Source organism: Sinocyclocheilus anshuiensis, unplaced genomic scaffold (genome assembly GCF_001515605.1).
Source record: "Sinocyclocheilus anshuiensis isolate Anshui unplaced genomic scaffold, SAMN03320099.WGS_v1.1 scaffold98, whole genome shotgun sequence".
Taxonomy (NCBI): Eukaryota; Metazoa; Chordata; class Actinopteri; order Cypriniformes; family Cyprinidae; genus Sinocyclocheilus; species Sinocyclocheilus anshuiensis.
The window spans coordinates 313835-333396 of NW_015544128.1; the positions used below are offsets into that span (position 1 = coordinate 313835).

At 37.3% G+C, this 19562-nt stretch overlaps 1 protein-coding gene across 1 annotated transcript in view; it reads right to left on the reverse strand.

Moving 5' to 3' along the window:
- LOC107694849 (NACHT, LRR and PYD domains-containing protein 3-like) overlaps positions 1-17335 on the reverse strand; it is a 56079-nt gene extending 38744 nt beyond the window's left edge. The window contains exons 1-4 of the mRNA XM_016494544.1: positions 17083-17335; positions 6457-8263; positions 5713-5886; positions 5461-5628 (exon numbers count right to left, since the gene is read on the reverse strand). Coding sequence (XP_016350030.1) covers positions 5461-5628; positions 5713-5886; positions 6457-8263; positions 17083-17335 — 2402 coding nt within the window. The remainder of the gene's footprint in view (positions 1-5460; positions 5629-5712; positions 5887-6456; positions 8264-17082) is intronic.
- Between the last annotated feature and the right edge of the window lie 2227 nt (positions 17336-19562).

Consider the following 19562-nt stretch of genomic DNA (forward strand, 5'->3'; position numbering starts at 1 on the left):
AGCGCAAAAGCCGCGCTCAGTCTCAAACAGCTTGTGAGCCACAAATACCAAAATGTGTGGCTAACTGCGCTAAAACGTTCAAATACATAAAATATTATGTCAAAATGCCCATCTTGGCGAGTATCCAGTTAAACAGTCAGTTTTGGAACGTTAAATAGTTGAGAGAGAACGCATGTTTGTGTATATTGGATCCGTGGATAAACTCTTAAAGGGAACAATATACCTGCTGCTGTCTGTCATGTTAATCAAAGAACAAAAGACAAAGAAAATAATTTTCTGCTCTTGACTGAATACGTTTTACAACTTTAATGGTAAACATTAATCTGTATTTAATTTTAACTGAATAAAAACTTACTTAACCTGAAAAACTTAAGTTTCATAGCTCTCTTTATTCTATTGCATTTATTTGCGCTGTTGTTTGCAAATTTTTTTTATTTGTTCTTATTTTATTACTGACTTTTTACTTGTGTTTAGACTTGTAATTAACTGGGAAAAGAATGAATGCCCATGACAACAAAAATTTACCCACAATTTTTGAAATCCACACTTTTTAAAATAACGTACAATTCTTTTGTATATCTTGGAGTTACAATTACTAAAGAACCCAAAGATCTGCTTAGGATAAATTGGCTTAGATCAGTTGAAACAAAATATTGAAATCTGGAGAACATTGCCTTTGTCAATGGCAGGAAGGATTAACTCAGTGAAGATGGTAGTACTTCCACGCTTTTTGTAAATTTTGTAGTCACTCCCTCGTTTTATCCCACAAAGATTTTTTTAAGCAGCTAGACACGATAATTGTACCTTTCTTCAATTCTTTTGTATATCTTGGAGTTACAATTACTAAAGAACCCAAAGATCTGCTTAGAATAAACTGGCAACAAATGTTATGTCAGTTAAAGCAAAATATTGAATTGAGGACACTACCCATGTCAGTGGCAGGGAGGATTAAGATTTTGTACTTTTTTCAGACAATCCCTTGTTTTATTCCACAAAGATTTAAAAACAAAAAAAATTGTAGATGCAACAATTGTGCCTTTTTTGTGGGATTATTAGAATGTGAGTATATCTAAGAAACATTTGTGTAAAACTAAAAAGAAGGGAGGGTGCATGGTGGAAAAAGTGGCCCCTTGATGCAGACAGAGATCCATCCTGGTTTAGAATGTAGCAAGCATTTTGCAACAAGACGTCTCTTGCTGCCCTTCTTAATAGTCCTGTTAAAATTGACCCGGCCTTATATGAAAATCATTTTGTTATAAACAGTGTTGGGGGTAACTCATTACAAGTAATGCGAGTTACGTAATCAGATTACTTTTTTCAAGTAACTAGTAAAGTTACTTTTTTTAATTTACAAGAAAATATCTGAGTTACTTTTTCAAAAAAGTAATGCCAGTTACTTTGTTTTCCCATTTATTGACTGACAGCTCTCCTGTCCCCATATTGGGAGAAATTTGCTATAAATAGAACTTCTTATATTAAAAACAATCAAGCCCTGCTTATATTTAAAAAGTAACGCGAAAGTAACGCAAAAGTAATATAACGCATTACTTTCTATAAAAAGTAACTAAGTAACGTAATTAGTTACTTTTTTTAGGGAGTAACGCAATATTGTAATGCATTACTTTTAAAAGTAACTTTCCCCAACACTGGTTATAAATAATGCGTTGAAAATATGGAAACAGATTAAAACTGAAAGGCCCACGACATGTATCTGGATAGTCCTATATGTCAGAATCATGCTTTTTCTCCTGGATTGCTTGATTCAGGTTTTACACAATGGAAGATAAGTGGCATTCAAAGAATTAAAGATCTGTATATAGATGAGACATTTGTCTCATTTGAGCAATTAAAGAAAGCCTTCAATATCTATAGCTCTAATTTTTTTAGATACTTACAAGTATTTGTATTTTACAAGTACAAGTATAAAATTTTAATGTGATGACTCAGCATGATGTACTTGAAAAAAGTAATACATTTAATAAAGTTCTTTGCATCGTGGAGCAGTGTAATATTTCTATAATATTGTTAAAACAAGAAGTTGTAGATAAAGCCACACTTATGCAGATAGAATTAGGTCTAGAGATAGATTCAGACAGTTGGGAAGAAGGCATTGAGAACATATAGTTTTTTAATTAATGTCAGGCATAATTTAATTCATTTTAAAACCTTGCATAGAATATATTTATCTAAGGTGAAATGGCACAATTTTTTTTCCAGAGGTTTCCCCATTCTGTAATAGATGTAAAGTAACAGAGAAATCATTAACTGACACACTGTGGTTACGCCCTAAATTACAGGAATTTTTGGAAAGCATATTTGATTGTTTTTCTAAAACATTCAAAAAGAATCTTGAACCATGTCCACTTTTAGCTATTCTTGGGATATATGGTCATTTTGAGATATCTGATGTACATAAAAGACTAGCTTTATTATTTGGCATGACAATTGCCAAGAGGGTGATTTTAAGAATGTTGAAAACAGATTGTGCGCCTAAGTTTGAAATGTGGGGTAGAGATCTTGTAAATATTCTTGCATTGGAGAGGTTGAGATACATCAATAATGACAAATCTAAGGTATATGACAAAACCTGGGGACAAATTTTAGAACATCTTAAGAAAATTGATGCAATGCATTCTTAGCCAACACCTCTTGTTAATGCCAAATTTATTAATAATGGAGTGTAATCTGATAATGCGTTTCATATTGTGCCTAAAGTATTATTTGACAGCTAACAATAGTCAGGATAATGCACTCTTTTTGTATTGTATACAATTATTATCACTACCATTGTCATTCTTATTAATTATTTTATTTCAATATTTACATAATCCACAACATTTACAAATTTGTATCCTGTTTAAGCATTACCTGTCCAGTTAAATAATTTGTGTTTGTATGCATTTGTCCCTCGATGTTTGATGCACCCTCGATGGTGTTTGTTTTGTCATGGGTTAATTTATTTTTATTATTGTAATTTTTTTGTTGCGTTTGTTTTGCGAAAAAGACAAAAATAAAATATATGTGTAAAAAAATATTAGGACAAAGATCATTAGTCTGCGCAATGAAACACACCTGGGGCCGTATTCACAAAACATCTTAAACCTAAAAGTAGCTCCTAACTTGACAATTTAGGAGAAATTCTTAAAAAGAATGGACATGACAGTCCTAAATTTAGGACTCCTACATTTTTGCTCTAGATCAAAACATTAGAGACATATTAAACACTGGAGACTTCTTTTAGACGAACACAATTGGAGTTATGATCAAATTTATCCTGGCTCTTCCAAGCTTTATAATGGCAGTGAATGGCTGCCATGAGTTTGAAGCTCAAAAAAGTCCATCCATTATAAAACTACTTTACACAGCTCCGTGGGGTTACTAAAGGTCTTCTGAAGGGTACCGATGGGCTTTTGTAAGTAAAATATCCATATTTAAAACTTTATAAAGCAAAACATCCATCTTCCGGCAGACTTACGAAGAATGCGTAACACCGCTCGCAGTTCAAAATACTTACGCTACATACTACGCCATACGTCGCACCACTCGCAGTTTAAAATCCTTCACTACGTCATACATTGCGTCGTGTTTTGAACTGCGAGAGGCATTACGCATTCTTCATAAGTCCGCCGGAAGCTGGATGTTTTTCTTTATAAAGTTTTAAATATGGATATTTTACTTACAAAAACCCATCGATTCGTGGGGTCGTTTTATGATGGATGGACTTTTTTGAGCTTCAAATTCATGGCAGCCATTCATTGCCATTATAAAGCTTGGAAGAGCCAGGATACATTTTATTATAAGTCTGATTGTGTTCGTCTGAAAGAAGAAAGTCATATACACCTAGGAGGGCTTGAGGGTGAGTAAATCATGGGGTAATTTTCATTTTTGGGTGAACTATCCCTTTAAGACTTCTCTCTATTTATTAGTAAAAGTTTGTCTCAGCAGCTTTGTGAATAGGTTTTAAGAAAACTCTTAGCTAAGAACTTTTACTGCTATTTAGGAGAACTTTTAGTGGTAAGATAAAATGTACCATGTTATGTCATCACAGATTAAAATCTATAAATCAAAATATTTATTGCATTTATGGTAAAATAGGCTTAGCACTCATGGCTCTATTGCCTATTGCCTCAATGGTGTACAGTGTCTTTGGGGAGACTGCTGAGGTGAATTGCCGGCAACAACCATTTTAGGATTGTTTGTAATTAGGTCTTAGTGACTTAGGAGTCCTCTTGATTACTCTTAACTTTTCACAGATTTAGTAGCTAGTTTTAACGCTAAAATGCTTTGTGAAATACTCCTAAAACAAAAATGTAGCAATCCTAAATTGAGGACTGACTTGCCCATTATTTTTAAGAGTTTCTCCTAAATCGGCAATTTAGGAGCTACTAATAGCCTTAAGATGTTTTGTGAATACAGCTCCTGGTTTAAACTAAAGACATAAAATGAAAATTTTCACATGTAGGGTTAATCAAATCTGTGTATGTGAGGAAATATTATATATTGTGTTTAAAAAAATAAATAAATAATTGACAATGCCTGAGAACAGTTCCTAGTCAGTTTTTATTTGAGCTCCATGTTCAGATGAGGCATATTATATCTAGGATCATTCTTTTGCTGTTTATGGTCAGTGAATGTTTATTTGTATGTTTGTGTGTGTGTGATTTGCTTAAAAAAGGAACATATTAATACATGTTATTGGCTTTACTATTTGTATTGTGTGGTAACCGTTTTGTAAAAGCAATAAGCCCCATGAAGCTGTGGTTTGCTGTGATTTTGGAAGGGCTAATCCCCTAACAACAATGCCTCTTAGGTATTCAAAAATCACTGCAAACAATGGCTTCACACCTTATTACTTTATTCTGGAATTGTGGAGAACTTTATTCTTATTAAACTCTGTCAGCTTAATGAACTTTTTCAACATATTGCTATTTCATATGTTTCCACAACAATTAAAAATCCCGTATTTAATAATGATTTTAATTTTATTTGACAGAATAACAGTAACATTACAATAATAACATTTATGGTTGTCTTTATTCCTCTGCTTTTAAATGTTAAACCATAGAGAATTTGTTTTAGTGGCAACTGTAAACCAAGCCACTGTAAGACACTTTGAGTTGCTCATGTTGTGCTGCACTTAACTCTGAAACACACTCTCGAACCTTTCTTTTTGAAACTCTTCAGACTGTATGTTTATATAACCTTTGCAATTTGATAACGGTAAGTCATATCATGTTCTCATCATACACTCTAAAAAATGTTGGGTTAAATACAACCCAGCGCTGGGTGAAATATGGACAAACCCAGTCATACTTCTCAGGTTAAAAAAAATGAATCTGTATAAATAAAAACATTTTGTCTCTTGTTCTGGCATTCCATTGAGTGCAGTTTGATAACAAAATTGAATTGTCATTTTATTTAGGTAGCATTTTGCTGTTTATTTTATGAAAGAACATTTACCTCAGTATCTTTAGCTGACAGTGTAAGCTCTTCAGTCCATCAGAGAGAAGCTTCACTCCAGAATCCCGCAGGTCATTGTTACTCAGATCCAGCTCTCCCAGGACAGATGACAGTAGAGCTGATGACAAACTTTTACAGCACTGAGCTGTGAGGCTACAGATGGGCAGTCTAAAAAATGTGCATACATAATAAATCATAGCAGTGTGAAGTTTAATAATTAACAGGAAAAATGAAAATATTTAAAACTCAAACCTCAGTATCTCTAGCTGACAGTTTGGACTCTTCAGTCCATCAGAGAGAAGTTCTACTCCAGAGTCCTGCAGCTCATTACAACTCAGGTCCAGCTCTCTCAGAGGAGAGTTTGATGATTGCAGAGATGAAGACAAACTTTCACAGGACTGACTAGTGAGATTACAGTTACGTAGTCTGCGGGAAGAACAAATAATCAAATAGTGATATACTTGTAACTAAGAAATGTTGACACTTAAATCAAAGCTTAAGAATAGTCTTAAAAGCATTTCTGAGAAGTTTTATACATACAAGCCCAGATCTATTTTGAAATTATTGAACTTGGCAAGAAGCCCTAATGTATAATGCATTATAAAGGTATTCATAATGTACATTGTAACTCATTATACCTCTTCATAAATAATTGTAACCAAAGTTAAAATGCATTATAATTTTGGCAGATTCGCAGATTGGTTGTTTGTCATGTGTTTTAATGCATTACACTTTCTAAAGCTGTAAAGTATTACAATGTATTATAACTGCAGTTACAATTATTTGTGAGACCATACAATGCAATATACATAAAGGCTATAAGTAAAGCGTTACCTTAAACTTGCCTGATAATGGAGATTTATTGCCATTTAATATCATTACACACAAATGATATGCAGTATTTACATTTATTCATTTGTCTTGGCCAACAAGTCTTCCCATGTAAAATAAAACCCAATAACAGTTTATATAAATGAATGTAAGGAAGGCTCTCACAGCGCTCTTTTGGTGTTTTTGATCACTGGCAGCAGTCTCATCAGTGCTTCATCAGATCTTCTGTATTTCTGCAGCTCAAAGATTTCTTGTGTTTCTTCTGATATCAGGAGCACAAACACCAGAGCTGACCACTGAGCAGAGGACAGATTCTCTACTGAAAGATTTCCTGTTCTGAAATTCTTCTGGATTTCCTCTACGTAGTCATCTTTCAGTTCACTCAGACAGTAGAAGAGATTGATGGTCCTCTCTACTGAGTTCTCATTCTCTATTTTCTTTCGGATATATTCAGCAGTGCATTTCATTTTCTCTGTTTTCAGCTTCAGTTTTGGCAGTAGTTCCTTCAGGTCACTCTGATTGGACTCCAGTGAAAGCCCCAAGAGGAACCGGAGGAAAAGGTCAAGGTGTCCATTCTCACTTTGTAAGGCCTTGTTGATCGCAGCCTTATGAAGGTGAAACGGTGTCTTTTTGGAGAATTTCCATGCAACTTCTTCTTTCCAGGTTTGAAGAAATGGGTTTGCTTTCTCATTTTTGTGAATCAAAAACACATAGAGACCAGCAAGGAACTCTTGGATGCTGAGATGTACAAAGCTGTAAACATTTCTTGTTGAAACAGTCTTATGAAAAATCTGAGTGCATAACCCAGAAAACACAGACCCATCACTGACATCTAATCCACACTCCTCAAGATCTTCTTTGTAGAAAATCAGATGTCCTTTCTCTAGCTGTTTAAAGGCCAGCTCCCCAAGCTTCAAAATAATCTTATCAAAAGACATTGCATTGTCTTTGGGTTCAAGGTCATCATTGTATTTTTCTACCATCTTTTGCTGTTGAGAAATTAAGAAGTGTATGTACATCCCTGTGAGAGTTGTAGGCATTTTGTCATTGCCCTTTTGAGCCAGTAAAGGTTGAAGAACATTGAGAGAAATCCAGCAGAAGACCGGGATGTGGCACATGATGTACAGGCTCCTGATTTTCCTGATGTGACGGATGATGATTCCAGCAACCTCAGGATCGCTGTTTTTATTGAAGTATTTCTCTTTTTGCTCATCGTTGAATCCTCGCACCTCTGTCACCTGATCAATGTAGTTTCTGGGTATCAGGCTGGCTGCTGCTGGTCTGGATGTGATCCAGATGAGAGAAAAGGGAACCAGATGTCTCTTGATCAGGCTTGTTATCATCTTACTCAATGTTGTTTTTTCGTGAACACCTGTAATTCTGTAATTTTTTTTAAAGCTCAAAGGGAAGCGACATTCATCCAGCCCATCAAAGATGAACATGACCTTACCATCACCTTCAGGAAGAGAAGGCAGTTCTTCAGGACTGCTGAAGCAGAATTTGTGAAGCAGTTCCATGAGACTCAATTTCTGTGTGATCAGTTCTTTTTGATTTAGTTCACGGAACGGCAGAGGAAAAATTAAGGATATGTCCTGATTTTCTTTTCCATGAGCCCAGTCATGGATGAATTTACTAACAGAGACTGTCTTTCCCACCCCTGCGATCCCCATCGTCAGCACCTTTCTGTTTTTTCTACCCATATGGACTTTGAAAATGTTATTGCACTCGATTGGTGTATCCTTGCAATCAGACTGTTTGAGATTCAGTTCGATCTGTCTCACCTCATGGTCATTCACTCTTCCTCCAGTCTCATTCTGCACCACATATAGATCAGTGTAAATATCGTTCAGGTATTTCTGATGACCCGTCTGTGAATTACCAACCAAAATCTGATCATAGTCCAGTTTTAATTGGTTTTTCAGTTTCTTTGTGTAGTCATGAAGCGCAGCTTTACTGTCCTCTGCAACTGAGCCTTTGAGAAAAAAAACAGCAAAGAGTAAGTAAATACATATAAAATAATAATAATTATTATTATAATTATAATAATAATATAGTAAACATATAAAGATAACTATAAAATCTACCTGTTCTTATGGGTTTGAAGCGACATGAGGGTGAGTAAATGATGACAGAATTGTAATTTTTGGGTGAAATAATCCTTTAAATATGATGTAAAGTTATATTATAAATAATTTCAGTCATTTATTTCATTATTTGTTTTCCACTTATAAATGAAATTGTCACAAAGTCCCTTAGCGATAGGGCTGTTTGATTCCGAAATTTTTGGAATCGAGTCCGATTCCGATTCCTGGTTCTGGAATTGATTCCAATAATCGATTCCTCACTGTTGCTTTCGATTCTTTTTCGATTCTTGATTTTTTAGATTGAAGGAACCTATAATCTCACCATGACTGCAGGAGAAAGGTCGTAGAAAGTATCCTAAAATAAATGTGCACAGTTCAGCTGAATGATGAAGTTTACTTTGACTGTATGCTTTGCACAAAATTAACAAACTGTACACCGAAACAAAATAACCAGAACATTAATAACTGATAGAGCTCGTGGTTTATCTGTCAATCAGATGCACTCTCGGCCACTGATCTATGCTCGGGACGTTTTCTTTTATAATCATCATTGGCTGATAGAAATGTTTAAAAAATAGTATTTTAGATGGAAATAAGATCAAGACCCTCGAATTATTCTGTCGTGCAGCGCTCAAAATTGTGGACAAGCCAGTTCCACCGTAATAACCTCTGAATCGTTTTTTTAACTAGTTCATTAAAACTATCTATCTATCCGAATCAGGAAACTAAACTAGACTTCTAATCACTTTTAGCGAGCATGAGGGAGGCGAATGGTAATAAAAAAATATAAAAATGAAAATCTTTTATCTCACAGCTCTCGTAATTACGGCTTTTAGCGAGCATGAGGGAGGTGAATGGTGCTTCTCAAACGGAAGGCTGCATCCTAAAATTCAGATGATCTCAGTACCGACTCGTTTTCTTTCAGTTTATTTTCGTGAATTTAAATGTGTGCAGTCTTCGTAGGATGCAGCCTTCCGTTTGAGAGGCACCCATAGATAAGCTTTGTTGAACTGAAAAAGGCTCTGAATGAGGAGTCGATTCCAACCTTTGGAATCGACTCTTGATTCCCAATGCCTCGGAATCGATTTCCACCACAGGGCACTGCTTTCTGTGTGCCTGTTTTAGTTGTGTGGGCTTAGAAAACAGCATGTTAGGACTGTGAGTAAATTAGTTTGATGGTTTAAATGCGCGAGGCTTTAAAACACATGCAAATAATCTTTTGTGATGGCAAAGAACTGCAGTATCATGTGAACACAACCTTGTCTATAGTACAATTGTACTCGTTATGTACTCATTGACCTATTTGGGAATTTTATATATTATAAAGATATACAATTTAATAATATTTATTTGCTTTAATTTCTGGATAAATTAAGCAGTAATTGATGCCATCAAATCACGAGTCTATTGGCGCTGATGGCCTACTGGTTAGCGCACTGGCATGTAGCACAAATATGCCTCTGGCGACCTGGAGTCCTGACACTGTGTTCTTTGCCAGTCCCGTTCCTCTCTCTCCACCCAACATTTTTCTTGTCAATCTCCACTGTCCTGTCTGCTAAAGGCTTGGGATGAGGATGAACTCTGCATTGGAGAGTGGGCGTGAAGCAGACGACTTGGCCGAGCGTCCATCTTATGATGTGACGTTTAGGTTTGAGACAGTTCAGTTTTTCATGAGGAGTGCATGAAGAGCTGACAAAATCATGAAAGGCACTTTTTTCTTCCAGAACACGATATATCGGCTCCTTCGTTCTCACCACCCTTGATGGTGGGGCAGCATGGGGGTACACTGATGTCCCTCAGCATGTGATTGCGGGTTGATGCACAGGACACCGCTTCAGCATGTGCTGCACAACCAAGTCCCCAAATGGGCATGACGCCACGAGACTGACTGTGTACCAGTTACATGGCAGCATCGTCATACATTCAGCCCTTAGACCGATCCTATATTGCTAGGGGCCGGGGTGCCCCTGGCATAGGTCTCCAGTTGTGTTGTTGAAATAACAAATGCCTCTAAGATAGGCTGGGGTGCCGTGTGCCACAGACATGTGGTCTCAGGGACCTGGACAGGCCCTCGGCTGCATTGGCATATCAATTGGACTTGTTGACAGTGCTTTTTGCCCTGAAGAACCCAAGGCGTCATCCTTGGGTTCAAGGCAAGCACATGTTAGTCCGGATGGACAACACAGTGACGGTGGCTTGTATTTGTTCCTGTCACATCACAACTTGCCCGCCATCTGCTCCTTTGGAGTCAGCAGAGGCTGAAATCTCTGCGGGCCATTCGTAGTTTTCTGAATGAATGACTCTACCTTTTGCTTTGGTCTTCATCAAGACCCACTTGTACTGCCGTTTCAATTAGTGCAGTTTAACATGCATTTTTGGTTCAAAGATATCTGTGATTAATTTACTTCCATAATCTTGGACTTTAGTATATATTATTTTATAGCTGTAAAACAATGTTGTATCGCCTCACTCTCTCTGAGTCTTATTGTTATGTTAATATTGGTTTACCTTGTTCTTCTCTTTGCTTCTCTGCCGTCTCTGAGCATTTCAGTTGATCTGTGAGCAGATAGAAACAATGCATATGGAATGATCGAAATAAACAGATCATGGTATTAAATTTTGTGTCTGATTAAAATCACTATGAGGTCGAAACATTACCAGTCCCTTACTAAAATGTTAGTATTAGAAGTGTGTCTTGTCATAATGATGTACATGTACCTTTTCCTGTAGCAGTTAAGTTGTAAAAGTTTACTTGTCCTGTGAAGGTGTTTCCAGTCAATAAACGAGCATTTACAGTTGCACCTGTTTCAGCTTTCACATCAACACTGACTCCAGTCTCAGCGCTGCTGTTAATCTGTCCTGGAGCTTTGTGAACTGAAAGAGAATGCAAAAGAGATAGATTTATGTTTCTTACACAAATGTATTATATATAATAATATTAATTCATTTTCTTAAAGGGCCCCTATTATGCTATTTAAAAGGTTCCTACTTTTGTTTTGGAGTCTCCTACAACAGGTTTACATGCATCCCAGAAAAAAAAACAAAAAATTTATTTTCTCATAATATACTATTGTCACAGTGTTGCACAAAGTTAGAAAAATCCACAAGATAACCCACTAAAGGCTCAGAACCAAAGCAACTAACACAGATGAGACTGTGCACTGAACACAGGAAAAGGATGATCTTTTGCTGCATTCACACCACCACGTAATTCCCATAATCTTGAGATGACAACACGTGGTGTTACATTCGGAGCTGTTCACGTCCTTGAACTGGGAATTATGCGTTTCAGCTCTGTGCTGCATTTCTTTAATTTATGTTCACATTACTTTTCTATTATGAAGTTAGTCTATATTGGCAAAAGTGAATTACATGATTTTTAAAACTATTTTTAAACTATTTTTAAAATTACAACTGGAAGCGCCGCCGTTTTCTCTGGTTCCGCGTAAGATTCAGTGGTCACGCGGTACAAGCCGTAACTCTCAGAGAACTTCCAGCCTACACGCTGTAATAACGAGCTGTAGGAGGACGTGAACGCTTTTTACAAGCTCGAATCTTGTAATTTCACGAATTACGAGGTGACGTGAATGCACCTTTAAGTAGTAGTACAAACAAGGTAATTAATGACACACAGCTGAGCTAAACGAACTTATCATATTTGTAACTATGACAACAAAGGGGAGCAGGAAACTCAAACAAAGGAACACAGGGAGCTAATGAATACAAAGTAAAAGGCCAACGATAACAGAACAAACTAAGAATAATTGTGACAACAATGTAGCATCACCTCTTTTCTTACAGTGTCTAGAACAATTTGCTCAAGGATCCGGTGTTACAGAGGAGGCTCCCGTACCGCCTCCTCTGCACCACCAGAGGGAACTGTCCCCAGAGTATTAGCAATCTCCCATTCGGACTCCATTTCCCCGGTCTCACTAAACCCCTCTTTTCCGAGAGCCCACTCTGCACTGATTTGTCAGATGGCCTGGTCTGTTGTGATTAATCTACTGCTTACAGGTTGTTGAAAACTAAAAAGCCCATTATCACTTATGATTAGGTAGTAGGATTAATAGATTGTAGTACTTAACCATTGTGTTGTGTTGAAAACCCTGTAACACTTGTGATGCTCTCAGTCAAAAATGACCGGCCTGCAAAAAATCGCTTATAAATCTCTCATTATGCTACCTTATTACCAAATATTGGATACAATCTTTTTGTCAGCTTGTTTTCTTTCAATTATAACTGGTTTTGTAATTATATCTGGAACTGATCAATCATAGGCCTTATTTATATGAGCTTACATACCTCATAAATAAAATAATAAAAAACGGGGAAAAAACGTTATTTGTGGATAAATTTGTCAGTTGTACATAAAATATGATAAAACTTTGCACTGGTTAAACATTAAAGCACACAACTGTGATAAACAGATAATTTGTTTTTAAATGGTTTTTGAAACGGTTATATTTTGTACAGAATGGCACAAAGTCACACTTGTGGTGTTCCCGGTCAAAAATGACAGGACTACGAGAAAAAAAAAGCGTATAAATCACTTGTTATGCTATTTTATCACCAAATATTGGATTCAATCTTTGTCAACTGGTTTTGTACTCATTTTTAAAAATCTGATCGATTGTAGGCCTCAGTGATTTGGAGGATAAAAAACATCTCTGTGAAAAAGAAAGTCTGTATTACTCAAAATAATTTGTTTGTGCACATGAACGTGTTTGTGTGTGTGTATATTTGCACGGATACACGAGTATGCATGTATCCACATATGCACAGGTCCGAAGCCTTTATTTTTGCAAGCCCACTTGTACATATGTGAATGTGAACTTGAACATGATGGTCATGCTTTCTGAACACTAATTGTTTCTCTGATTTTTGACTCACCCATTAATTTTCAATGGGCGGTCATTTTTGACCAGTATAAGCTCAGAGCAATCAGGCTTACAATTAATCACCACAATGCTTTTTTCACTCAAAAAATAAGGTGCCTACTCTCAAATAAATGAGGCCCACGATTAATCAGATATAAAAATAAATACAAAACCAGTCCTAAAAGAAAGACAAGTTGGCAAAAAACAATTTTAATCCAATATTTGGTGATAATATAGTATAATGAGAGATTAATAAGCAATGTTTTGCTTATAACACCAGAAGTGTAACAAGGTGAACACGGTGGGACGTTTTCAGGAAATTCGAAAGATAGGCTAAATGTCAATTTTTTGTCAAAATTGGGTTTTCATTAAATTATTATTCTATAACATCTTGTCTATCATCTCTGAAAATATCGTGGCAAAATTCACTTGTTTAGTGCAGAAAATTTGCGATTTATTGTGGCATGCTGAAAAGACTGTCTTTCTCTAATGTTTAAGAACACGCGCTGCGGAGGTGCTTTCCCTTAACACTACAAAGACAGTTCACCTATCAAAATAAACCACATAACATGTAGAAAGAAGGTGTATCAATGCACATTTCCTGCGAGTCCTGTGTAAACTACGGCACGCAAAGTTTTTTTTAATTCAACGTTTTTGTGAGATGACGGAGCGCAAGAGAACAACGGGAGTCAGGCTATGAGCTCACAGGCTATGATCGTGCTCGCCTCAATCTGCTCAATCATGGTGATGCCAGTGCCCTATACAATGTTATAATGGACTTTTTCACATCCAGAGATGATGGATCGTATTGGGGAAGTTACTGAAGAGGAGGAGTCCAATGAATGTAGGCTAGTCATGATATTGTCGTGCAAGGTGAGCTGTGCTCGCTATATTACATGTATAAGTTTCTAGGTACACCAGTCGCATTAAACATACTGTTACAATCAGCAGCTGGAGTGCCCGTCTTTACCACCAGAAAGTCCACCCCGGACTATTACCTCATTATCACGGACTCCATTTCCCATGACTGGATGCCAATGATGGCTGATTGTCCGGACTATGATTTATAGGAAGTAGAGTCTGTCAGTCATGGGAAATGGAGTCTGTGATAATAGTCCAGCTGCTGATTGTAACATGTACAAGGGTGTTCAAAAGTTTCCATGATAAACAATGGAAAACTTGCTTTTCTAAGTTACATTCTTTTGAGGTTGTTATTAGTAGAGAGTATCATTTTTAAAGTGTAATTTCAACAATGAAGTGAGTGACGTGACATGTGGCCTAGTATGGTGATCCATACTTGGAATTAGTGCTCTGCATTTATCCCATCCAAAGTGCACACACACACACACACACCCCCGGCAGCCATTTTTTGGGGTTGGGGGTTCGGTGCCTTGCTCAAGGGCACCTCAGTCGTGGTATTAAGGTGGGAGAGAGCGCTGTACATTCCCTCCCCCCACCTACAATCCCTGCCGGTACGAGACTCGAACCCGCAACCTTTGGATTATGAGTCCGACTCTCTAACCATTAGGCCACGACTTCCCCCTAATGGTTGAAGGTGAATAGCTGTGGTTCAGATAGTATAATAACAATAATATTACACTAATTAGATTTTAATATAAATAGATCTTAAATATTTTATAGACTTCAACACTAGGAAATGTTTTTTTTTGTTTGTTAGTTTTTTTGTTAATAGAGTATGTAACTTATAATAAGGCTCTTATACAAACAGAAATTAAGTTAAATAAGTGAAATACATTGAATGTCTCGGGTCTTGAAATTTAGAAGATAAAACCTTAGATGACCAACAACACATGACATATCACACTGTGTCATTATTTATTTTACAAAAATAAAGCCAAGATGGAAAAGCCATGGTTGAAAAATGAAGGACACCCTATGATTCAACTGCTTGTAGATCTACTTTTAGCAGCAATAACTTGAAGGTATAATTTTCTGGATGACTTTATCAGTCTCTCACAACATCCTTGAGGAATTTTTTGCCCGCTCTTCTTTATGATGTTGCTCCAGTTTGTTGAGGTTTGAAGGCATTTGTTTATGCACAGCTCTCACCACAGCATTTCAGTCAGGATGAGGTCTGGACTTCAACCACTTCAACGCCTTGATTCTTTTCTTTTTCAGCCATTCTGTTGTAGATTTGCTGCTGTGCTTGGGATCCTTGTCCAGTTGCATGACCCATTTTTGGCCAAGCTTTAGCTGTCAGATGGATGGCCATACATTTGTCTCTAGAATACTTTGCTATACAGAGGAGTTCATGGTCGACTCAGTGACTGTGAGGTGCCTCAGGGCCTGTGGCTACAAAACAAGTCCAAAATCATCAGCCCTCCGCAAGCATGTGTGACTTTTGGTATGATGTGTTTGTGCCGATATGCTGTGTTTGGTTTTCTGTGCATCATGGCCAAACATCTCAACTTTGGTCTCATCTGTCTAAAGGACATTGTTCTAGAAGTCTTATGGTTTGTTCAGATGCAACTTTGCAAACCTAGGCTGTGCTTTTTTTTTTTTTTTTTAAAGAGAGAAGAGGCTTTCTTCTGGCAACCTTTCCAAACGTGCCTTTCAATACTTGCCCCATCTTTTCTAGTTGTACTGTCACAAACTTATATTAACTTAACTATAATTTGTCATGTTAACTGAGGCCTGTAGAGTCTGGGGTGTAGTTCTTGGGTCGTCTGCAATTTCTCTGAATAGCACGGTCTGATGTTGGGGTGAATTTGCTGGGATGTCCACTCCTGGGAAGACTGGTGTCTGTTTTGAATGTCTTCCACTTGTGAATAATTTTCCTCACTGTAGAATGATGGACTTCAGATTGTTTGGAAATGGCTGTATAACCCTTCCCAGACTGATGGACAACAACACAAGTGCTCCTAGCATTAAGGGTGTCCTTAGTTTGTCACCCATGGCTTTTCCATTTTAGCCTAATTTTTGTCAAATAAATAATGACTCAGTGTGATAAATCAGGTCTTGTATTTCAGGCTTTATCTTCCAAATTTTAAGACCTGACAAGAACCAAATTATTTATGTCCTGATACGGAAAACCATGGAATTCAATAGGGTGTCCTAACTTTTTCACAGGCTGTTATCCAGATGAGTAAAATTATCCAAATAAAGTGGGTACTGTCCCATTTTTAATGAATAAACATTTTGCAAATCCTGCATTAAAGTTCGTAAGATTTGAGATGCTGCTGTAATATCACTGTAACACCACTGACATGTCGCAACAGCTAAAATTGGTTCTCACTGTTTACAATCACTGGTTACAGTCCAATTCTCACCAAACACAGACCCACAACAAATCATTTTCAAATAGATGTTTAGGTGAGTTTACCCATTTATAGTTGTTTTAACAGAGCCTCATTTTCTGTCCTTGTTTTTCCTTTGTTCACCTCATGTATAATAAGAAACCACTGCACAGCTGTAAGTCTTTCTGTTATGCTAATGTTTGTTCACCTTGTTTTTCATGGTGTCTCTTTGCTGTCTCTGGGCAATTTTGTTGATCTGCAAGGAGAAAGAAAATATGAACAAAGAATGATAGAAATAAACATGTTACAGATAAATATCAAGTGAGATACTGCTTCATAGCACTAAAATCAGTCAACTAGATGTTTTGCACTTACGTACAGTATCTGTAAAATGCTTTTGTGTGTGTTCATAAACCGCTCTTTTGAAACAAACATTCTATAAGTGGAGTGGCTCATACTGATAATTCAGAGGTTGTGTGCTCAAATCCTGAATGCACTAATCTAGAGGTTGTTCACTGACTGTTTTGCGTTGTAATTCGTGCAATGCTAGCTTAGGCTTGCAGGTGTGGTTACCTTTGAGTTTGTTCTCTAAGTGTTCAGCAAGATGATTTTCTTTCATCTTTCTCAGGATGTTCAGTGTGATCTCCATAGCTCCCTCTGGTCCACAACGGGCAACCATATGATCTACTGTGTCTAAGGCATCTTCTGCCTTTTCCACATCAGCAGTTGAAGCAAGACCATCATGCTTTAAGTGCCATTTGAACTTTTTCAGTTTTTTACTTTCTAGATCCTCCAGTGTCTCCAGAAGCTGAGGTAAAACAGACATTGTATTCTGTCACAGACTCTCTTCTGCTGGACAAGAAGAAAAGGATTTGTCTTACCACACTAGCACTACAACTTTGAAAACAGCAGTTCTGTAAACATGATGATGGCCCTATACTGTACGTACATATGTTAGTATTTAAACGAGGGTGCATATAGCATTTGACTGAAGAGGATGGACTGATTCATACATTTAATATCTTAACAGGTTTCATTCAGAAAAAAAAACAAACATTCAACCTGTTACTGATAATCAAATTCTTTACTACAGGTTATTATTATTTCTTAAGAGAGCAGAAAAGAAGGTTAACTTTACAGTTAACGTCAGCATTTGAGTAAAGAACACAGATTAATTTTTTTCCCAGTTGCGGAGTATTTTGTTGTTAAAGCAGTCATGATTTTAATTTTTTTTTATTTTATGTCCTTTGACGTCCACTTGGAATAATATTTACACCAACAACAGTCATAATTTTAAAAGTAAATTGTTAATATCTACCGTCTCTGACCCTTGACCCTGGTTTAAACACAACAACTTATTAACAACTTGCACCAGCGCAAACCCTCTTTTGGCATTAAAAAAATACTGTCAAGATTTACTAAAGACAGTGTGAGGCTAAAATAAGCGGAATGACAGAGCTGAATTCAAACCGAACAGTGGAGAGTGACGGAGAACAGCGGAAAGTGACTAAGAGTGGCGAAGAGTGCCGAACGATTACGGAAGAAAGTAAAACTCACATGGCAGGTGCATGCACGCAGAATGAGAGTGCAGAGAAGTCGGAGATTCCATCGGTTTAGTGAGTTAACGACGCGGATTCAACGAGCACTTTCTAAATGAGGATGACGTGTGCAGAAAAGTTAAAAGACTGCAGTGAGTAACAAATGAGACGGGAAACGCATCAGCTGTCGGTCATCTCAGGGACACTGATGGTATGATAATATTAGGGCTGTGTATCACCAGCAAAGTCACGATACGATACATATCATGATACGATACGTATCACGATACAGGACTGCACTGAATTTCACCTCAGAAGAATTTAGTAAAACAGCTGTTTATTAAACACTGCATACTATAGGGCCGTTGCTAACTATAGGCAGTTGACCTCTGCATTATGAAGGGCCTCCATAACTGTACCACAGAACAATATGGGTAATGGCATATGTTTCATGTTTACATTGGGCACTCCCCACCAGGTACAATATTCTGATTGTTTGCAGGTGCAGACTTACCCATTCGGCAAAGGTAGGCGACCGCCTTGGGCCCCCAAAAGCCAAGGGCCCCCTAAAATGCTTTTCATATAGGAGATGGGCATTAAGCGCTGACACGCGAAAGGTTGCTGTTTACGGTGTTTATTATCACAACAACCGTCCGAGTTGAATGTACTTTTTGTGTATCCTGCTTGAAGGAGATGAAAATATTATGCATCTGAAGCTGTAATTAAATATTGAGAAACAGTGTGTATTATATGTTTATAATTGTTTTAAATGCCGCTTACTCATTTATGAGAAGGAACCAAGTAGAGGACACATATGCAGCAGGCCCGGGTCTACGGGGGTGCTAGAGGGTGCTAAGCACCCTCAAACGAAATCAAAAGCACCCTCAGTTAAAGCTGTATTGATGGCATTTTATTGCAGATTTGGCAAACTATCCAGTGCGTTATGGTTTGCGCTCTGGAGATCTATTTCTGTTTCAACGTGTTTTTGCAGCGTTGAGCAATGTAGCCAATCACAGACATATCTGTTGATTTCTTGAATCAGAGGCGTTTAAAGGGGTCATATGATGCTATTTAAAAAATCATTATTTTGTGTATTTGGTGTAACAGAATATGTTGACATGCTTTAATGTTCAAAAAACACATTATTTTTCAAAAACTATACATTATTGTAGGTCCTCTATGCCCCGCCTCTCTCAAACACGTCGTTTTCAACAAAGCCCCTCCTTTGACAAGCGCAGTCTGCTCTGATTGGCCAGCTGACCCAGTGCATTGTGATTGGCCGAACACTACAAACACGCGTCGGAAATGTAACGCAGCTTCAGCTTTCAAAGTAAATATCAAGACTATAATGTCGTTAGTTTTACCATCAGTTCAAGCCCGAAAGGGCAACAGAGTCGCGTGACAGACAGTGATGATGCAGTACACAAGCCGCGGTTAAGACAGCTGACGTGCTATGATTTCTGACAGGCAGTTCACTCTCCTGTGATGTGACCCTGTTCCCCTCACACACACACA